General features: G+C 36.6%; 1 protein-coding gene across 1 annotated transcript in view; it reads left to right on the top strand.

Annotated features, from left to right (window-relative positions):
• Positions 1–4,065: 4,065 nt before the first annotated feature.
• Positions 4,066–23,190, top strand: part of WDR36 (WD repeat domain 36) — a 41,086-nt gene continuing 21,961 nt past the window's right edge. The window contains exons 1-12 of the mRNA XM_058725193.1: positions 4,066–4,344; positions 6,827–6,854; positions 9,219–9,319; positions 13,829–13,946; positions 14,909–15,041; positions 16,520–16,574; positions 17,960–18,092; positions 18,375–18,550; positions 18,860–18,980; positions 19,458–19,523; positions 20,799–20,885; positions 22,169–22,314. Of these exons, the coding sequence (XP_058581176.1) occupies positions 4,183–4,344; positions 6,827–6,854; positions 9,219–9,319; positions 13,829–13,946; positions 14,909–15,041; positions 16,520–16,574; positions 17,960–18,092; positions 18,375–18,550; positions 18,860–18,980; positions 19,458–19,523; positions 20,799–20,885; positions 22,169–22,314 (1,326 nt within the window). The 5' untranslated portion in view covers positions 4,066–4,182. The remainder of the gene's footprint in view (positions 4,345–6,826; positions 6,855–9,218; positions 9,320–13,828; positions 13,947–14,908; positions 15,042–16,519; positions 16,575–17,959; positions 18,093–18,374; positions 18,551–18,859; positions 18,981–19,457; positions 19,524–20,798; positions 20,886–22,168; positions 22,315–23,190) is intronic.

The following is a 23,190-nucleotide window of genomic DNA, read 5'->3' as shown; positions in this document are numbered from 1 at the left end:
AAGGTGGGAATGCACAGGATTTTGTCTTGAAAGTCACATGCTCACCATACTTTGTTATTTGAAGAAGTCAAAAAGACCCACCCAGGCTCAAGGGGAAGAAAAAAATCCCAAGACTGGATAGTAATAATGTCAAGATCACATTGTATTAAGAGCATGAGGAAGGGGTGCATGGGTGGCTCAGTCAGTTAAGCAGCCGGCTTTGGCTCAGGCCATGATCTTGTGGTTTGTGGGTTTGGGCCTTGCATCAGGCTCTGCACTGCAGAGTCTGCTTGGGATTCTCTCTCTCTCTCTCTCTCTCTCTCTCTCTCTCTCTCTCTCTCTCTCTCTCTCCCTCCCTCCCTCTCTCTGCCCCTCCCCACTTGTGATCTCTCTCTCAAAATAAATAAACTTTTTTAAAAAAGAGCATAAGGAATAGGCAATATTGTTGTGATCATTTTTGGAAACTCAATCTGCTACAGAATGAAACTTCTTCTAAAGTCTCAAAGCTGAGAACAGGAGGTTCTTTGTCTTCCTGTGTCTAAGGAAACCTTGCAAGTCATTCATTTAGGACTTGCTTAAGAGGTGGCCAAACTGATCTGGTGACTGTAACCAGATCACAAAATAAGAGAATGCCAGATAGTAATTAGAGGATTCATTGAAGAGAATTTGTAGATGTAGAGAGAGTTGTGGTTTTTCCACCAGTCCTCACCCAGAAGAGGGGAACTGAGTTGTCCAACACCTGCAATTCTAAAGCTAAATGATGAGCGCCCCCCCACCCCTTACAGAGATTAGGAGTATGTACAAGCAAGTCAGATGGATGATTTACTCCCAGCCTACTGAGTGGCAGAATTTTGTAGGCTCAAACCAAGTCCACCTAAATGAAATGCAAGATGGTACTTGGAAGATCCTCAAATGTGTCTTTGAAGATGAGTCATAGTTATTTTTATGAGAGTGCCTAAAAACAAGGTTTACCTCTCACTGGGAGAACTCTTAAGGGGAGGAGACTGGTCAGAATAGACTCTGCAATGACTAGGATCTTGAGAGAGATCAAGAGTTGGTCAAGATGTATGACAGAGAGGGCATTTGACAGTCAAGAGACTAGTACAAAGCGTACCTTTGAAATACAATGTTTTCTTACATTTTCCTTTTCCTGACCCAAAAGGAGCAGAGTCAAGGTGGCAGGGGCAAGAAGAGTAAAAGAAGAGGTTAGTAGGAGCAGGTCCGGTGCCTGTCTTTTCTAAAGCATGGTTCTCTAGTTTTTCCTTTAGTTCTATATGCATTCTCAGCTCCTATCCCCACCCCATTGACTAGGCAGAATCATTTTTTTTTTAAGTTTGCTGCTTTCTCTGTGCTTCTGACCCAAATATTTTTTTTTAATCTTTATTTATTTTTGAGAGAGAGAGAGAAACAGACAGAGTGTGAGCAGGGAAGGGGCAGAGAGAGAGGGAGACACAGAATCTGAAGCAGGCTCCAGGCTCTAAGCTGTCAACATAGAGCCTGATGCGGGGCTCGAACTCATGGACCGTGAGATCATGACCTGAGCCGAAGTTGAATGCTTAACCAACAAAGCCACCCAGGCCCCTCTGACCCAAATATTTCTAACTAATACAGATACAAAGAGTATTAGGAGATTGAGGAGGATATATAAGAGCAAAACAAGAGAGTTTTCTTAGGAAAATCAGTTTCTTATTTTTGAAATATTTGGATATACCTCTCCTATATCATGACATTTCAGTCAAGATATCAGCACAGCTGCTGTCATCTGAAGGCTGCAGGCTTGGCTGGGACTGAAGAATCTGGTTTCAAGGTGCTTCTACTCTCACATACAGTGAAGTAGTTTTGGTGGTTAGCAAGAGGCTCTTAATTCCTTGCCATGTGAAATGCTCTATGGGACTGCTTGAGTATCCTCCCAACATGGCAGTTGACTTCCTACAGAGCAAGTGACCCAAAAAGGAGCAAGTCAAAATCTTCAACATCTTTTATGACCTAGCCTGGCTACTCAAGTCAACACTATTTAGTGCGAGAGGGAACTTTATAAGGGCATGAATACCAGGAGGTAAAAATCATTGAGGGCCATCTTGGAGGTTGGTGATCACATCACATGAAGTCACTGACTTCATGGCCTTTTTATTACAAAAACTACACAGAAACAGCCATATTTAAACTTTTTTAAAAAGTTAGAAATGACAACATGACACAGCTGTATGTTTAATTTACCTGAATCTTGTGAAGCCCCAGTGTGTTGAATCAAATTGAAAACCATCATTTGTCAATGCTCTACTACATTTCCATTTTCTTTTATTCTTTGTGACTAGTATCCTTACGGGCATCTCTAAGCAAAAAGAGTAATAGCTAGTTCCTTCTCTCCCACCACACATTCACACACTTTGCTGGCAGCTGAATAGGAAGCAACTCAGGGAGGCAACTTGTGGGGAGAAATAAACTTTGGCCAACGGTTAAACTGGAAAACTCACAATCAGCCACTAACACCCCCCTTAAAAAACCACAGCACAACAGCTGGCATGTGTATCTACTGCTACTATACTACTAAATCTTCAATGATGGCTCTAATTTTTTAAACTTTTGCCTCACTGTCCAGATGGAGGTTAAAGAACATAAATCTGATTGTCAGAGATAAATTCAAATTGCTGACTACTATTAATTAAGTGACCCTTGGTAAATTAGGTAATCTCTGGGAATTTCAGGTTCCTTATCTAATGTGAATCCACACCCATTCTGTGACTGAAAGTTTGGTCTTGAAAGTGTGACTGCTGGATGCATATTTTCCTATCATCCAGCTGCCCTTCAGTGACATCCCCCCCCCCCCCCCAGCTTCTTCTCCTTTTCTAAACCTAGTGCTAGTCTGGATTTGGATGCTAAAAAATCTCAGAACTTTGTACAAATCACTTAACCCCAATGAACCAGTTTACTCATTTAGAAAACAGTAATACAATATTTGTCCTAAATTCACAGCTTTAATTTGAAGATTATATTAAATAATGGGTGCCAAGGGCTTGTGAACTGTAAAGCCTGAAGACGTTTTTCAATTTTCTTCTCAAACTGTCAATACATGCAGACATCTTAACTTTATTATAAAAGCAACATCTGCATTGCACACAATTTACAAAACTCTTAAAAATGCGTATCTAGTAGTTAAAATCATTTGTACACATTTCCATCAGTCAGATTTAAAGTAACACATCAATATTACAATTTTTTTAACTGTAAACAAACTCAGTAAAAAACAAACAAAAAATCTTTGTATTATGGAAAATTTTCAATTTTATACTCAAGCATAGGGATAGTATTGTGAACTCTCAAATACCCAATCCCCAGATTAAACAATTACCAGCTCTATTTCATCTAAATGCTTCACCTCATCCCCAGTTATTTTGAAAGCAAACCCCAGATATATCACTTCATCCGTAAATATGTCGGTATCTATCTACAAAAGGTAAGAATCTTTAAAAGCATAATCACAATGCTAATATCACATATAAAAATTAACAATAATTTCTTTTGTATTATTAAAATTTTTTTATGTTTACTTTTGACAGGGAGAGAGAGAGATAGAGAGAGTTAGAGAATATGAGTGGGGGAGGGGCAGAGAGAGACAGAATCTGAGGCAGGATCCAGGCTCTGAGCTGTTAGCACAGAGCCTGACGCGGGGCTCGAACTCACCAACCCCGAGATCACGACCTCAGCCCAAGTCGGACGTTCAACCGACTGAGCCACCCACGCGCCCCAACAATAATTTCTTAATATCATCAAATATCCAGTGTTCAGATTTTCTCGAGAGTCTCATGGTTTTATGCAATTTTATAACTGCATGTTTAACTTGACTCTGTCAACGCTACACCTCGTCTCCCTTCACCGTCCGGGTCGTTCCGCTTCCCCTGCCGCTCGCCCTCCTCCAAGGTCCCTGTTGCAGTTTTCTTTCAACCCCACCAGACGTGGGGAACATCTCTGGAACCCTGGAGACGACCGCCAGCGGAACCAAAGTCGCGCCTCCTCTGCGAGCTCCGGTGGGAGTTCATTTTCAATTGCACTAAGAGCCGTGTCTGCTAACCGATTGGCAGGGGAAACCGGAAGCTCTTGTGAGTTTGTAGAGCGGCTAAAGAACTGCCACGAGAAGAAGTGAAGGACCTGGTCCGCTGGTTTTCATCGGGGCTGGAGCTCAGAGGAGCCTGGACCGCAGTATCGATGGAGGGTGGGACGGGAGATCGAACCAGCAGCGCGCTGTTCGCGGGTTTCCGGGCTTTGGGGCTTTTTAGCAACGACATTCCACACGTGGTGCGGTTCAGTGCTCTGAAGCGCCGATTCTATGTGACGACCTGCGTGGGCAAGAGCTTCCACACCTATGACGTGAGTGACTTCTTCCTTCGCCAGCCTCCCGGGAACCACCCACTTAGCCCCCAGCTGAGAGCTGCCTCAGCTCTCTCCAGGGGCAGTCCTGCTCTGCTCCCCCACTGATCAAGGGCTTGCGTTTCTGCCGTCTCTTCCCTAACTCCTACCTGTCCAGTTTCATCACGAGTTCACATCCACGTGCTGTTGTTGTAGCCCTTGCAATCCGCTTGGGGCGGGTTTCGGAGGCTGTCCTGCTAGGGAAAAGTACCAGAGAACATTTCAGTTCTATAGCAATGTATTTGTTCAGTAAATGTCTGTTCAGGTTCCCTTGAAGATGTAAACGTGATTAAGACCAGTTTCTGCCCCCTCTTAACCAGAAGGACTTGTAAGACATTTTATTGTGCAATTTCTGACACGCTGGATTAGAAATTCAGACTAAACTACATTGGAAGATCTTGGAGGGGGTGAGATTAATTATGATTTTGGGGACTGTTCACATTTGGTAGCAAACTAGTTTCCTTAAACTTCCCCTGAGCATCTATTTTCTACTAACATTTGAGGGTCTCGTACGGTGCTTCTTAGTCTAAGCCTGGCAGCAACTTCTTTGTGAGATATGTATCGTTTACCGTTTTCCGTAGCACCCTTGTATAAACTAGGAAACAATCTCAGAAATTAAGTTATTTGTCCCAGGGCTTCCTGCTTGTTAGTGATGGTTTTTCTCCTTCAATTTCTTATGAATCATAGTCTTTTGTTGCTGTTTACTTTTTCCCCTTCATCTTCTCCGGAGGAATGTATGCTCTGTGAAATCAGGGAGCTTTTCTTTATGATAAAGATGATAATAGCCAGTGTTGATTAAGCACTTTTTGTGGAAGCTGAGCTGTGAAGTTGCATTCTTTCAAGGATTGTGGGAAGCAAATGTGTTAGTAGCAAGAAGAGTTGGTTGTTGGTAGCTGGTTGAGTTAGTGGAAGAGGAAAGTGAGGGACATGCCCAAAGTGGAGATGGTGCTGGTGATGGCAGCTAACGTTTATTAAACGTTAATTATGCCTGGCTCCGTTAACACATTTTATACATTGAATACTCATAACAACTCCATAAAGCAGGTACCTATTTTATTTAAAATTTTTTAAGTTTATTTATTTTGAGAGAGAGAGAGAGAAAGCACGCACGCACGGGCGTGCTAGTGGTGAAGGGGTAGAGAGAAGGAGAGAGAGAATCCCATTCGGGCTTTGCACTGACTGTGAGAAAGAGGGGCTCCATCCAATGAACAATGAAATCATGACCTGTGCTAAAATCAAGAGTCGGATTCTTAACCATCTGAGCCACTCAGGTGCCTGGTACTTATTTTAATTCTTATTTTACAGATGAGGAGGAATTTGAGACACAGGGAGACTGATTAATTTTGTCAAGGTCATGTTGCTGGATCAGTAACCATAGATTGGGATCAGCTAATTACAGCCTGCAAGCCAGTCCTATCCTGCATTTGTTTTTGTATATATGTGACATTTTTGTTTATCTTTTTGAGTTTAAGTGTTTTGAGTTTATTTGTTCGAGTTTATTCTAATATAATGATCTCTAAGTAAAATTTTCCACAGTAGTAGAATACAATATAATTAAATTTTGCATGGTATGGAGACTTGTGTGTGTTTACATTTAAGAAATATAGGATATGTAAAAAAAAAAAAAAAAAAAAAGAAAAAAGAAATATGGGATATGTAATTTGATCTCCAAGGGCCCTTTCAGTCTTAATATTCTAGCATCTCTGGGATTTGAATTTACACTTCTACCTCACTGAACTCTGTGCTTCAGAGATGGGTGGTTTTGACATTTAAAAAAAATTTTTTTTTAATGTTTATTTATTTTTGAGACAGAGAGAGACAGAGCATGAATGGGGGAGGGTCAGAGAGAGAGGGAGACACAGAATCTGAAACAGGCTCCAGGCTCTGAGCTGTCAGCACAGAGCCCGACGCGGGGCTCGAACTCACGGACCTCGAGATCATGACCTGAGCCAAACCCGGACGGTTAACCGACTGAGCCACCCAGGTGCCCCAGTTTTGACATTTTTAAATGGTTGGAGAAAAAATAAAAACTAATAATATGTCATGACATATTAAAATTACATGAAAATCAAATTTCTGTATACATAAGTCAAATTTATTGGAATAGAGCTGTACACATTTGTTTATATATTATATGTGGTTGCTTTCAAGTTTTGTTAGCAGTTGCATAGTTTCAGCAAAGACCATATAACCTGCCAAGCCCTGAAGTATTTACTATATGACCCTTTGTAGAAAACGTTTATGTCCCCCTTCCATCACCACTCCTGATGAAATAGTTGAAAATATAAGTTTTCCTAATAATGAAAAATTAGGGTCAGTAAATATATTTTTTAGGAAAGAGAGCATAGCAGATTTATGTATGAGATTATCTTAGTTTTCAAGTGTTAAATTTTCATTAACAAAAGCAATTATAATCTAATTTTTTTTTTCTTTTTAAAAACAGGTTCAGAAACTTAGTCTGGTGGCAGTAAGTAAGTATAAACTTCATCCTGAATTTATTCATGTTTAGTGTCTTTTAAAAATATTAAATTTGGGGGGCACCTGGGTGGCTCAGTCCATTAAGCGTCTGACTTTGGCTCGGGTCATGATCTCGTGTTTCGTGAGTTCGAGCCCCGTGTTGGGCTCTGTGCTGACAGCTCGAGGCTTGGAGCCTGCTTTGGATTCTGTGTCTTCCTCTCTGTCTGCCCCTCCCTCACTCATGTTCAGTATCACTCTGTCACTCAAAAATAAATGTTAAAAAAATTTTTAAGTATATTAAGTTTTTGACATTAATTTTAAGACTTACAGAATATATAAGAAATTCATTGCGTATTTCTGATAAACTTACATAGTTAAAAAATAAGTTCAGGATAGGATCAGATGTTGCATTTAGTTGTCATCTCTTTAGTCTTTTTAAATTTAGAATAGTTCATTAGACTTTGTGTTTCACAGCATTGATATTTTTGAAGAGTATAGGCCAGTTCTTTTATAGAATGTCCTTCAATTTGACCTTTTCTGCTGTTTTCTCATGATTAGATTCAGGTTATGCACGATGGCAAGAATAACAAAGAAATAATTCAGAATTCTCAGTGAATTTTATTAGCACGCACATGCTGTTGATTGGTTCTATTCCTGGCAGTGGTAACTTTGATCATTTTATTAAGGTAACATTTGTCAGGAGGCTCCATTTTAAAGTTTTACTCTTTGTAATTAATAAGTATCTTGTGGTTAGATACAGTGAGACAGTGTAAATATCCTGTTACTTTTGAGAGTTTTACCCACCGTTTTGTCACCTAGTGATGGTACTTGCCTGAACCAGTTATTAGAATGATGATTACCAAATAGTGATTTTCGGGTTCCATCATTCCTTCTATTGTCAGGAAGGGTTTTCCCTTTTCCTACGTTTTGATACTTTTCCAATAGAAGGAAAATTTATTTTTTTTGGAAACCGTTTTACAGAATAAAGGGCCTGCCAGGGCTGAGAGATTGTAGTATAACCATGAAATGTGATCTTTGTAACAGAAACAGAGGAGAGCTATAAGGAACCTAGTGTATGTGTCTAATTAACTTAAAATTTTTTTTTTAATTTTTTTTAATGTTTATTTATTTATTTATTTGTTTTTTTAATGTTTATTTTATTTTTGAGACAGTGAGAGACAGCATGAACAGGGGAGGGTCAGAGAGGGAGGGAGACACAGAATCCGAAACAGGCTCCAGGCTCTGAGCTGTCAGCACAGAGCCCGACGCGGGGCTCAAACTCACGGACCGAGAGATCATGACCTGAGCCGAAGTCGGATGCTTAACCGACTGAGCCACCCAGGCGCCCCTAATTAACTTAAAATTTTAAAACGATTATAGAAGGGCACTATAACCTAAGTTGAGTACAAAGTGATTAATAAACCTATAAAAATAGTATTTGGGGAATGAAATTTTTTTTTAAGTTTTATTTTGTTTATTTTGAAAGAGAGCAAGCGAGCATGTGTGTGGGGGAGGGGCAGAGAGAGGGAGAGAGAGAACCCCAAGCAGGCTCTGCACTGTCAGTACAGAGCCCAGTGTGGGGCTTGAGCTCACGAACCGTGAGATCATGATCTGGGCTAAGATCAAGAGTCAGACGCTTAACAGACTGGGCCACCCAGATGTCCTGGGAATGAAATCTTAAAGTAGAATATGCAGCATGAAAAATACTTAAAACAATCATCTATCTTCTAACTCTCCTGCCCCTAAAACAAGGAATAAAAAGAAAAGGCCAATGTGACCATGATAGAGAGGAATAAAGAAATCATATCGTGTGAGAAATGGCTAGAGGTGATAGGCATATTTGCCTTGGAGAAGACTGAGTAGATAACTGTATTGTTCATTTAAAGGGTCAGGATTTAGAGTATCATAGGGAATTTTTCTGAGGTTTTCCCAAAGCATAGACTTAAATAGGGGTTAGGTCTTGATTTACTTTAAAAATTTTCCTAGAGTTATAAGTAAATGTGACATTCCTGAAGGCATTTACATGAAGGGTTGATAACTATCTGCCAGTTTTTTATGTGAAGTGTGAATTTTTTCCAAATAACCTCAAAAAGCTTTTCATTTCTTTAGGATTACATTTTAATGTCTGTAAATATTAGATTTTAATTCTCTTAGGGATGATCAAGTGATTTAATATTCTCAGTCTGGTAGTTATTATTAGAAGTATAAAGTAACATTGAAGTCAAGTTTATACTGATTATTAGTTTTTATTCATATATCTACACATAGATACATATTGTTTAATTATAGCCATGAAAAATGGTATATGTATAATTGAGGTTTCTATCTGTGCCAAGATCTTACAATTTCTTATTTCTTTTATATTGTCTTTTACCTAGGTAACTCTGTCCCACAGGATATCTGCTGTATGGCAGCTGATGGGAGGCTAGTCTTTGCTGCTTATGGGAATGTTTTCTCTGCATTTGCCCGTAATAAAGAGGTTTGTATCACTAAACTATTTTAATGTGTTTTTTGCAGTTAATAGTTAATTGTAGTGAAAGTGGAGGGAACTTTAATGTTGCTGTTCTTCTACTAGAATGCTCTGGACATGTACTTGTTTTATTTTAAACATTTATCTTGTTTTCTGGAGGAAGAGAAAGTTGATTTCATCAAATTTTCAAAATTAGTTAAAACTGGCACTTCAGTTTTCTTCATCAGGGTTGAACATCAGAATTATTTGGGCAGCTTCTTCAAAATTTTCCTGCCCAGTTGGGTCTCATATCCTGAGCTTTCTACTTTGTCTTTTTGGGTGGGGTAGGATTTAGAAAATACTTTTGAAAATGCTTTCCCAGGAGATTGGGTTTTTTTCCTTTTCTTTTCTTTTTTTTTTTTTTTTAATCCAAGTTAGTGAGAGGCGCCTGGGTGGCTCAGTCAGTTGAGCATCTGACTTCTGCTGAGGTCATGCTCTCACAGTTTGTGGGTTTGAGCCCCATGTCAGGCTCTGTGCTAACAGTTCAGAGTCTGGAGCCTGCTTTGGATTCTGTCTCCCTCTCTCCCTGCCCCTCCCCAGCTCATGCTCTGTTCCTCTCTCACTTAAAACAATAAAATAAAACGTTAAAAAAATTTTTTAAATCCAAGCTAGTGAGTGTATAGTCTAATAATGATTTCAGGAATCGAATTTAGTGATTCATACTAACATAAAATACCCAGTGCTCATCCCAACAAGTGCCCTTCTTAATGTCCATCACCCATTTACCTTTTAGCCCATCCCCCCACCCACCACCCTGCCAGCAACTCTCAGTTTCCTCTCTGTATTTAAGAGTCTTTGAGTGGCTTACAGAGTGGCTGCACCAGTTTGCATTCCCACCAGCAGCACAAAAGGGTTCCTCTTTCTCCGCATCCTTGCTAACATCTGTTGTTGCCTAAGTTGTTAATGTTAGCCATCCTGACAGGTGTGAGGTGGTATCTCATTGTGGTTTTGATTTGTATTTCTCTGGTGATGAGTGATGTTGAGCATCTTCTCATGTGTCTGTTAGCCATGTTTTCATTGGAAAAGTGTCTATTCATGGTTTTTTTGCCCATTTCTTCACTGGATTATTGGTTTTTTGGGTGTTGAGGTTGATAAGTTGTTTATAGAGTTCAGATACTAACTCTTTATTTGATATGTCACTTGCAAATATCTTCTGTTCCATTGGTTGACTTTTAGTTTTGCTGATTGTTTCCTTCGTTTTGCAGAAGCATTTTATCTTGATGAGGTCCCAGTAGCATCTTTGCTTTTGTTTCCTTTGCCTCCAGAGACACGTCAAGTAAGAAGTTGTTACAGCTGAGGTCAAAGATGTTGTTGTCTATTTTCTTCTCTAAGATTTTGATGGCTTCCTGTCTTACATTTAGGTCTTTCACCCATTTTGAGTTTATTTTGTCTGTGGTATAAGAAAGTGGTCCAGGTTCATTCTTCTGCATGTCTCTGTCTAGTTTTCCCAACACCATTTACTGAAGAGACTCTTTTTTCCATTAGATATTCTTTCCTGCTTTGCCAAAAGTTAGTTGGCCATACGTTTGTGGGTCCATTTCTGGGTTCTCTGTTCTGTTCCACTGATCTGAGTGTCTGTTTTTGTGACAGTACCATACTCTCTTGATTACAGCTTTCTGATACAGCTTGAAGTCCAGAATTGTGATGCCTCCTGCTTTGGTTTTCTTTTCCAACAGTACTTTGGTTATTTGGGATTTTTTTCTGGTTCCATGCAAATTTTAGAATTGTTTGTTCTAGCTCTGTGAAGAATGCTGGTGTTATTTTGATAGGGGTTGCATTGAATATGTAGATTATTTTGGGCAGTATCAACATTTTAACACTATTTGTTCTTCCAATCCACAAGCATGGAATATTTTTCTGTTTCTTACTGTTTTGTAGTTTTCAGAGTATAGATCTTTACCTCTTTGGTTAGATTTATTCTTAGGTATCTTATGTTTTTGGTGCAATTGTAAATAGGATTGATTCCTTGATTTTGTTTTCTGCTGCTTCATTATTGGTGTATAGAAATGAAACCAATTTCTGTACATTGGTTTTTATATCCTTTGACTTTGCTGAATTCATGTATCAGTTGTAGCAGTTTTTTGGTTGAGTCTTTTGGGTTTTCCACATAGAGTATCATGTCGTCTGCAAATAGTGAAAGTTTGACTTCCTTCCTGCTGATTTGGATGCCTTTTATTTCTTTTTTGCTGCCTGATTGCTGAGGCTAGGACCTCCAACACTATGTTGAATAACAATGGTGAGAGTGGACATCCCTGTCGTGTTTCTGCCTGTAGGGGAAAAGCTCTTAGTCTTCCCCCATTGAGGATGATATTAGCTGTGGGTCTTTCATATATGTCCTTATGATCTTGAGGTGTGTTCCTTCTATCCATACCTCTTGAGGGTTTTTATCAAGAAAGGATGCTGTTTTTTGTCAAATGCTTTTTCTGCATCTGTTGAGAGGATCACGTGGTTCTTATCCTTTTATTAATGTGATGTATCACATTGATTGATTTGCAGATATTGAACCAACCCTGCATTCCAGGAATAAATCCCACTTGATCATGGTGAATAATTCTTTTAATGTATTGTTGGATCCAGTTTGCTATTATCTTGAGAATTTTTACATCCATGTTCATCAGGGAAATTGGTCTATAGTTCTCCGTTTTAGTGGGGTCTTTGTCTGGTTTTGGAATCAAGGTAATACTGTCCTCATAGAATGAGTTTGGAAGTTTTCCTTCCATTTTTATTATTTTGGGACAGCTTAAAAAGAATAGATGTTAACTCTTCTTAAAATGTTTGGTAGAATTCCCCTGGAAAGCCATCTGGCTCTGAACTTTTGTTTTATGAGAGATTTTTTATCACTGATTTAATTTCTTTACTCGTTATGGGTCTGTTCAAATTTTCTGTTTCTTCCTGTTTCAGTTTTGGTAGTTTACATGTTTTGGAATTTGTCCATCTCTCCCAGATTGCCCAATTTGTTGGCATATAATTTTTCATAATATTCTCTTATTATTGTTTTTATTTCTGTGGTGTTGGTTGTGATCTCTCCTCTTTCATTTGTGATTTTATTTATTTGGGTCCTTTCTTTTTTCTTTTTGATCAGTCCTGCTAGTGGTTTATCAATTTTGTTAATTCTTTTAAAGAACCAGCTTCTGGTTTCATTGATTTTTTTTCTACTTTTTTTTTTTTTAATTTCGCTGTCATTGATTTCTGCTCTAAAATCATTTCCCTTCTTCTGCTGTTTTGGGCTTCATTTGCTGTTCTTTTTTCAGCTCTTTTAGGTGAAAGTTTAGGTTATGTATTTGAGACCTTTCTTCCTTCTCTAGGAAGGCCTGAATTGATATATACTTCTCTCTTATATTGCCTTTGCTGTATTCCTGAGGTTTTGGACTGTCATGTTTTCATTTTATTTATGCCACTACTTTATGTGGATTGACTTTTTCATTATGAACAACTCAGCCCATGACTCCTTTTCTAAGAACCAAGTGGTTCTCTGTATAGAGAAAACTAGATTCTCTGTTTTCTACACTGGTAAGGAAGGGTCTTTTCTTAATCTCTCATTTGGTTTCTAAGTTTGTTCTGGAAAAACAGCCTTGAGAGATGACCTGGCTCAGGAGGTCCAGAATGAAAAGGGAAGTGGCAGTATGGCTGCCTAGATAGCCAAGGATTCGGATCAGTGTACTTGTCAAGGTCTAACTTGGACTGACATTTGTTCCCAGGGTCCTCCATCATCACTGCCTGTGGCAGAGGAGGGCAGTTTACCTGTGGAGGTCTTTAATGGGACTTGTTTGAATTTTTAGAGTCAGGAAAAATGTCCTTTTTTTTTTTTTTTTTTTTTTTTTTTTTGTTAATACAAAATACTGCAGTTTGTAGTTTTCCCTGGAAGATACAAATAGAGAGAAAGTAAGGGTGGCAAGGCATGGGAGACTAATTGCAGGAATTGTAGGAAGCTGCTACTACTTCTAGGTCTAAAGGACAAGGAGAAGAAATAACGTTTCTGGAATTTGGTGAGAACTGAAATCACGGAGAAGGGGCTGTAGTTCTTAAGGAATGCAGCTACTGTAAGGATAAGGGTCTCTGTGTGTCAAAACAGAAGTACTCTATCCTCCCTATCTCATCTGGAAGCCAGCTGGTGATGGAGCTTATAGAGTTAGCCTTCTAGAACATAACCATTTTTTTAGGATACATGGAGTAGTGCTGGTTAGATTGGGTGAACAACCTGGCTGTATGTGTCCTCCCTAAGCTCAGTTGTGAGGTTGAACTTCAGAGTTCTCATTTCTATGTTTCTAGTTTAGGCTTCCTTATTATTGGACTGGCTGAGGGAGCAGGTGAAAATGCCTGGTTCCTTGCCATTTGTTAATCTAACCTTGGATAATCAAAAGTTGGATTACGTTTCTTAATGAGAGCATCTTTAGGATTAGCATGTTTTTGGTTAATATGAATAATGTTAAATGTTGAATGAGTAATCATATTAAATTCTTTTGAACTTTAACATTGTAGGTAGTACACACCTTTAAGGGTCATAAAGCAGAAATCCATCTGTTGCAACCCTTTGGGGATCACATTATCTCTGTTGATACTGACAGCATTCTTATTATTTGGCACATATATTCAGAAGGTAAGAATGAGCCAATTTATTACATTATCATGGGGGCGGATAGTATGTGTGCAACTAAAATTAAAAACCTATGTAAACACAACTTCCATGTCAGAGGTTTCACATGTAATCAGAAAAAAATTTAGACTCTTTAATATATATGAAGAAAAAGGTTGTAAGTAAAAAATGGATAGATAATTTTAGTCAGCTAGGAGCTAACTATAGTATTTATAACATGTTTAATGTATTAATTTCAGCTAATACATCTTCCATTGCAGTTCTCCAAGTTCAGTGATGCGTTAATTATTTTCTCTGTAGAGTGCATTTTGGTATATGATTACACCCGAGTAACTCTTGGTTTGTATTTTCAACTTCCGCAAAGGAGATTGTGGTAGTAAACTAAAGATCCTGTAAAGATCCTATAACCTAAAGGAAAGTATACATCCTTTCTCTAAGAATACGAGTCAGTGTTCTTTAAGTGTGATAGTCTTATACAGTGGTAGCAAGCTGTGTTTGGTGGAAATGTATGAGAATCACTGTTTTTACTTTCACCAAGATTTGCCTCTTACTTTTTACATCTTTGAGAGACCCATCAATCTCCCTAGATATTTGGCCTTTCACTCCATGGAAGAGTTCAGTATAAGTACTTCACTTTGGAATATTCACTCTGCCTCTTGATCAAATTATAAAAATAGTAAGACTGAATCCTTTTTTTAAACCTTATTTTTTATTCCTATAAACAAGTTCAGCAATGAGTGGAATTTTTAATAGTACTGATATTAGAATTTTAGAAAACTTTTGACAGTCTAAATTATTTACAAGTTGCCCCTCATCACATTTAATTTCTCAAGGAATGTGTAAAGGTTCGAATGTAAGTCTTTGGTTTATATTAAGACATAAATCTCTGATATGGTAGGCTTACTTTAAGGGCTGGATATATATGAAAAATAATTACATGTTGTTTATAACTTTTACTTTTGTAGAGGAATATCTGCAATTGACTTTTGATAAATCAGTATTTAAAATTTCTGCAATTTTGCATCCAAGTACCTACTTGAATAAAATACTTCTTGGCAGTGAACAAGGAAGCCTACAGTTGTGGAATGTAAAATCCAAGTAAGCACTTTATTTAGAATATAATGTAGGTGGTTCCCATCTTATCCTTACCTACTACTCCCTAACGCATACTTAAGTCTCTCAATTCTCCCTGCCTTTATATGTTTACCTGAGGGCCTTCTATAAGTATACCTACTTTTGGTGTTGTATCACGGTATCACATAGGCAAAAGGTGGCATGTGGTCCTGGCACATGGTAGGCAGCTTCATAAGTACCCATTTAAAAGTCTATACTAATGGCCCTAATCTGTAAAGAATCCATATAACTATAGAGAAGACTCTAGTAAAGTAACATAAGAAAATAATTATGCGTTGGTCACTGGACAGCATCTGGTTTTCAATAAACTGAAGAAGTAGGAGAAGGCAAAGTCAATCAGTATTAATTTAGTGCTAGCATTTAGGAATCATTTTTAGGGTGAAAGTCCTTTTATTATCAACCACAAACTTGATGGACATTTACTGTAATATTATTGGTGTAGCTGGAGGGCTAGATAAATGGTTTTGAATACTCCACCTGTTACTTGAACATTTATCCGGAGAAAAAAGTGATAGTTCAATCTTTGTATAGCATTACAAAGACAAAAATATTTGACCATCCAAATTGTACTTTCTAAATCCCTCATAAATTTGAAAGGGAAAATAAGATTATCAAAGGTTTAACATTTATCCTAGTTCGTAGTTTTAAATCAGTGTTTTCATTCAATTTAGCAAATATTGACTACCTACCCTTGTAGGTTTAGGGATAATGACAGAAGTATTGTCTCTGCTCCTGCATTATATATTGAGGCTCTTTATGTGATGTTTACACACTATTTTACATTAAATATTCCTTGGAAAATCATTGAGTAATCTGTGCCCACTTACTAAATTTACTCTATGATTTAATACTTTATTGAATATCATTATAACAATTTCAGAATCTCTGTTTCTTCATGGACTTCTTTATCGTTTGTGGCTTGATTCTGTAATTTAGAGCAGCATCACTATTGTGACAGTTATATAACATAAGTATCATAGTTATATTCCCATTGGTAATATTTTTCTAGAAACACATTGCAGTGAAAAAACAAGATCCACCTACATTCTAAGATGGTTTTTTGTTGTAGTCTGTAATATAAAATGATTTTTAGCTTGTATTTTTTTTCTATTTCTTAAAGAGTTCGCATAGTATAGTAGTTACTAGCAGCATGGGGCATAGGATCTGGAGTTGGTCTGTCTGGGCTCTATGAATTATTAGCCATAGAACCTTAGCTTAATTGTTTCACATAATTAAGTTTCTTATTTTCTTATCTGGATAATGATGATAATATCTACCTCATGGAATCATTTTGAGTATTAATAAGTTAATATATATATACTTAGAATACTGTGGGTCAGAGAAACAACTTAAATATCACCCATTATTATTTTGCTTTTTAATATATAGTCGATTTTGTTTCCCTAAAAAATAAAAACTTTCAACTACTTTTCTTCCTATAGTAAGCTTCTGTATACGTTTCTGGGATGGAAAGTTGGAGTCACAGCTCTTCAGCAGGTTAGTATTTTTTTGTTAAGTCAGAGAAGAAATGAAGTTAGTAGTGTGATCTTTCAGTTTCAGGGGTCAACCATATTTTTTAGACCTAAAGACAAAAATAATATATAAAGTAGTTTATTTTTATAAATATTGCCCTAAAAGGTAGTGTTTTGGAAATGTCATTGAAAACAATAATGCCTTTGCCTATAAACATTTATGGAAATCTTTTACCTGGAATTAAGCTCTAAACCTATAGTTGCTATGGAACAATGTTTACCAATCGTTTTTTAAGCGTGTAGTCTAGTGCCTTGTGCAGAGTGGAGATGATGGAGATGAGTTAGTTGTTCAGTAAAGCAAGGGAGATTGTAGGTCATGCAGAGAAATTTGTTCTAATTTTGAAGGTTGTAGCTTGGAATAATTGGGATCCAAATCCTAACATTTTTAATTGCACTTTTCCTTAAATAACTGCTTTTGTTTTCATGAGACTGCAGAACATGTATGAATGATGTAGGTCTGCAGAGAATCTTACATTGGACACGTATACTGCTAGTATATCCTTGTCCTTCTGAATAACTCTTGCTTATACCTGCCCAACTTATATTCATTCTTTCATTCTCTCTCAGTACCATCAACCTTGCTGTGCTTTTGCCTACCCATAAGACCCCAGAGGTATCAGATGATTAGGTCCCTTGAGGGCAAGGAATCATACTTGTTTTAATATCCCCAGGGTCTCATGCATCATGGTCACATGATGGTAGATTAATAAAATGGTTAACGTGATTCTATTCTGTAATGGTATTGAACATTGATCTTCTGTGCTAAAATAGAGAAACTTATTATAGAGCCTGTATGTAAGACCATTTATAAAATGAAGATTCTATTCATAAAATATTAGAGCTGGGACAGACTAATCCTAAGACTTTTTTGCCTTTTAACATGTTTTATAGTTTTTTGTTTCCTTGGATAAAAAACTGTTCACTTCCTGTGTAGTTGGCCTTTTATGTTGCCAGGCATATGGCAAGCCTTTTTATGTTTTCTAAGAGCTGTATCTCTTTTGTTTCTTTCCAGTCACTGATCTGTAGTGATTTCATATATCAGATTCCTTTTCTTTTATGGCTGTTTTCTTACTGAGTCAGCTGTGTTTTAGGAATGAGGGGATTGATGGTGACTGCCAGATTTGAAGCTGGGAAGTAACTTGAAAAAATCATTCCTAAATATTTCCATGTGAAATAGCAATCAAAGTATGCTTAGAATGGTAATACTTCGTAGGTTGGTTTTTTTTTTTTTTTTTTTGCCATCCTCAAGAAGATATTCTATTATTTCTTTTACATAATTAATGATGCATAACATCAGGATTATTGAAGCTATTTTGATTAAGAATAAAAAGTGAGTAATTTAAATTTCAGGCACCAGCTGTGGATGTTGTTGCTGTTGGTCTTATGTCAGGTCAGGTTATCATTCACAACATTAAATTCGATGAAACATTAATGAAGTTTCGTCAAGACTGGGGACCTATTACTTCAATTTCATTTCGTACAGGTAACTTTTAACTTAATTATTAGTAAGAGTTAAGAATGTTTAAAATGTATACTTCGAAGCTTATAGAAATTTTCCAAGTGGATGTTTTCTTGCAAGTTAATGTATTTAATAGAAATAAGTGAAATACTGCATTACAAACAGCCATAGGAATATGGATAGATTATTGGTGCATAGTTTTTTCTAACCTTATGTTTATGGATTAAAGGGATGGAGAGAAGAATTGTTACGTTTGGTTGTTTTATGGCGCATGCTTTTCTTAATGTATTTTATTTTTAATAACAGATGGTCATCCAATAATGGCAGCTGGAAGCCCATGTGGCCATATTGGACTCTGGGATCTAGAAGACAAAAAGTTAATCAATCAGATGAGAAATGCACATTCTACAGCGATTGCTGGACTGACATTTCTCCATAGAGAACCCCTTCTTGTCACAAATGGTGCCGACAATGCTCTGAGGGTATTATTATTATTGTTATCATTTTCCTGGCTTCTACCCTTGGGGTTATTGCAAGCCTGTTTTAGTGTATCAGCCTAAAACCTAGAAGATGAAAGGAAAGTGGGATACGGTAATGGTATAGATGAAACAAAAGTACAGCAGGTTACATGATTGCAGTGAAGTGAAAAAGAGTTACAGTTTTTCTCTCCCCAGCCCCTTCTCCAGAGTCAGCACTACCCAGTGCCAGTTGATAGGTGTAGAAGATGACCTGACTGCTTACAAATCTTTTAACACATTGTGAAAGAACCTTACCTTTTTATTTCTTGGCAGATATGGATATTTGATGGTCCTACAGGTGAAGGCCGGCTTTTGAGATTCAGAATGGGACATAGTGCTCCTCTTACCAAAATCAGATATTATGGACAAAACGGACAGCAAATTCTTAGTGCAAGTGAGTTTCTGCTTCATCCTATTAGTTTATTCCATAAGGTATTGAGAGCAGGGTATTTAATAATTACTAGGTTTGGTATTGAATTTTCAGATTCAGATTTGAATTTGAGTGATTTGGAAATCTGAGTAAATGAGGAGATTCTTTTTGAAAACTTCAGGAAGCACTGTAGATACTATCTTCATTTAGAATGTTATTTTATTTACTGATCTTCACAGACAGGTGGCTGGATTCTGAAACTGTGGCCCTTGCCAAGTCTCATAATCTGCTGAAAATTATTAGTAACTCATATTATCCTTGCTTCTTACTAAATGGCATTCTTTGTACAGGTGAATATTATAATGAAGTAGTTGCAATTTAGCTCTCCTTTTAAAGTATCCCAAACTGTAACTTCAAGTTTTAAGAATCATTAAGATCTGTCATTCAAATGATCCATTGTTTTGATGAAGTTTGATAGGTATTTTCAATGTATATCAACAGGTCAAGATGGAACTCTTCAATCATTTTCCACAATACATGAAAAATTTAACAAGAGTTTGGGACATGGTAGGTCATTTGCAAGACGGAAAAAAAAAGCTACTGGTCACAAAAGAAACGTTTCAAGATACTGTGAGACAACCAGATGAGGTTTCATTGATAAATTTCCTTTTTTCTTGGATAAAATTAAAAAACCCCTGTATGGAAGAGTAATAGATTTTTAACATCAGTGTTGCTGTAGAAGTGGTTGAGGTGCTGCTATAAGGTTATTGAAAAGAATTAGACAGCTTGGGTGGTAAAAACATACTGCTGCCACCCAAAAGACATCAATGACTTATCTTGAGCCATGTGTAGAGTGCAGGATTTTAAACATGGAAGGGACATTAGAGAAGGCATCAAAGTAAGCAGTGTCCCATCTTTTTACAGAAAGAACTTACTTTATTCTGTATCTTTTCCCATAGTTTCCAGCATTTGAAAGATTTTATAAAGAAAAAAAATGTTTTTTCAGTTTTATTCATAATTACTCCTCTTTTTAGCTACTGTCCTGGCTATTCATGTTTGTATATACTTCCAGATGAGTTACAAGATCTTTTTTAAGGATCATTCTTTAATCAGCAAAGTAATACTTCTAGAAATTAAATTGGAGAGATTTGATATCTTTAAGAATCTTCACATCTAGGGATATGATATATCCTCATTCAGGTTACTTTTTATTTTCCTTAGTGCTTTAATGAAGTTTTTGTTTGTTTGTTTGTTTGTTTTTTAGTTTTCCTCCTGTTGGTCTTCCATATTTGAGATTATTCAGTGGTATCTTAGTTATTTTTTTATAATATGCTAATATTTTTTTTTGCTAGTGTTATAGATGTAATCTTTGTTCATCATATTTCTATCTGCAATATTTAGTATTTAGTAATTAATATATAAGAATATGTAATATGTTATAATTACCAACTAATAATTATAGTGATCTTAAATATTACTGCATTGTAGAACTCACTTTTTTTTATTGGTTCTGTATTTTGTCCAATAAAATGATTATTCTAATTATTATTTGGTTGTTTCTCTTGATTGACATGACTATATTACCATCGTATCATTTATAAAAAATGATTTTTTAACCTTTTTTTCAATTATTTATATCTCATAGTTTATTTCCTTATCTAATAGACTAAATTTCAAAAATGATTTAAGTAATAGTGGTTATAACATCATTTTTATTTGGTTCCTAACTTAAATAAGAGTATCTTGAGCTGTGTAGTTATATGACAAAGAATTGCTTCTCTTTTATGTTCATTTTTCATTAAGAAGGATCCATAGCTATGTTCTTCTCTCCCTCAACTCCAGGATTAATAAATAAGAAGAGAGTCAAACGTAAAGGTCTTCAGAATGCCTTGTCAGTAAGGCTTCCACCCATCACAAAATTTGCAGCTGGTAGGTAACTTAACACTGTATTCCAAGAAGTTCTGTTTTTCTATTTTTCCTACTATTTTTAAGTTTTCTTCATTTTAAACAATGTTTTTGTAGGCATTAATAAGCATTTGGAAGTACCCCAAGTGCCTACTAATCTAATGTGAAGACTGAAAAAGAATTATTTATAATTTGCAGTTATCTTTTAATTTCAGGTTTTGGTCTTCTCTGTAAGACCTATTAATAAACAGTATTTGGTATCTCATTTTGTAGCCCTTTTTATTCTATTATATGTCTGGTGTAATGAAAGTCACTAATATGAAAAGGTAAGAACAGAGAACATAAAGTTCTATTGTAATCAAAATCAGAATACACTGAGGTCCTTATATGCTACATTATTAGAGTGGTGTTTCATTCAAAGAATTGAATTGTTGAGTTTAAACTACCATAGAAATAAGGCACCATTTCCATTTCGAGGTTCTTATATCAACCTGATGATGGTTTCTTTCCTTTTTTTTTTTTTTTTAACTTTTATTTTGACCACCCTGCTTTCCATTTTTTATCTTAGAACCTGAGTGATCTCAGACATCTGAATCATGTTACTCACCTGCTTAAAAATCTTTCAGAGGCCCCTTACTGCCGGTAGGATGTAATCTCCTTTTATGAACACAGCTTTCACGACTTTGTGATATGGCCCCAGTTGCCTTGTCTGCTTCCCATCCTTCTCAGGAAATGCATCACTTACTTCTTTTTGTTCAAGTTACTCTTGAACCTATTTGTGTCCCCGCCCCCAATTAATTGATGTTTGTTTTATTGCTTCTTTCAGGGAGCCATTTATTACTGTCCTCAAGTCTCTTTGTAAACTCTTGCTGAGTGCTTTTATAAGACACTATCATTATTTATTATAATTTCTTCTAATCAGAATTGCTTTTTTAAAAATTTTTTTTTAAGTTTATTATTTATTTTTGAGAGATAAAGAGTGTGTGAGCAGGGGAGGAACAGAGATGGAGAGAGGGAGAGAGAATCCCAAGCAGACTTCTCACTCTCAGTGCAGAGCCCCACACAGGGCTTGAACTCATGAACCGTGAGATCGTGACCTGAGCTGAAATGAAGCTCAACCAGTGAGCCACCCAGGTGCCCCCAGAATTTCTTGTTAGATTAGAAGCTCATTGCTATCCGAAATTACCTGTACACCATCAGTCCCTAGTGCCTAATGATAACATAGAATATTATATTCTTAATAAGTAATAGGTAAATGAATGAGGGAATGAAAAATAATTTGATTTATGATTTTCATTATATTTTAGAGGAGGCTCGTGAAAGTGACTGGGATAGTATCATTGCTTGCCATCAAGGTAAACTGTCTTGTTCAACTTGGAACTATCAGAGATCTACCATAGGCGCTTACTTTCTCAAGCCAAAAGAGCTGAAGACAGATGACATAACCGCAACAGTAAGTGAGCTTGAGCTTGTTGATAAGAGCATTTTCTCCTGTAAAATTGTCCTGCAGCAATCTTGTTATACTCAAGTTTATTAATGATCATGTGGGTTGAAACAACAGTTTAACATTTTTAAATTATTTTCTAATAGTGTTAGGTTTTCCAACTGTAGAGAATTATTTTAGGTTTAAGTTAAGTTTTGCTTAATTAGATGTATATTAGTTGCTTTAGTTTTCTAATTAAGTAGGATTACTCAGAATACCCTCTGAAGATGAATTCAGCATTTATCAATGAACTTTCTTACCTTAATTATGCTGAGTATACAGAACTATATTTAATGAATGTGAATCTTAAGGGTTTTTTTTCTTACTTGATTTCTTCTGATATAGGAGTAAGATTTAGCTAACTCTTTAATGACTTATAGGTATAGAAGTTACTTAAAGCCTTTATTTTCTTACATTTGTCTCTTGAGAAGTGCCTTATAGAGAAATTCTAATTGAGTTCTAAGCCTTTCTTAAATACACCTTTCATTTTTTATGTATATATTTTTTACTTTATTTTTGAGAGAGAGGCAGAGAGAGAGAAGGAGAGAGAATCCTAAGCAGGCTCCACACTCTTGGCACAGAGACCAATGCCAGGCTCAGACTCACAAACTGTGAGATCATGACCTGAGCCGAAACCAAGAGTTGGACGCTTAACCAACTGAGCCACCCCGGTGCCCCTTAAATACAGCTTTTAAATTCCAGTGTTTACTTAAGAGTTTACTCCTCTTTAGAAATTGTGTTTCTGTTTGCTTTTGTTAACATGTTAATCCACTTCTGTTGCATTCAGATTTTCAGATATAAAGAAGCAATGTTATATTCTGGTTTGCAGAGTTGTTCTTCTTTTTT

Source organism: Neofelis nebulosa, chromosome 1 (assembly GCF_028018385.1).
Source record: "Neofelis nebulosa isolate mNeoNeb1 chromosome 1, mNeoNeb1.pri, whole genome shotgun sequence".
Taxonomy (NCBI): domain Eukaryota; kingdom Metazoa; phylum Chordata; class Mammalia; order Carnivora; family Felidae; genus Neofelis; species Neofelis nebulosa.
Note: the sequence above shows the minus strand (reverse complement) of the source record. Positions and strands in the feature narration are given on the sequence as shown.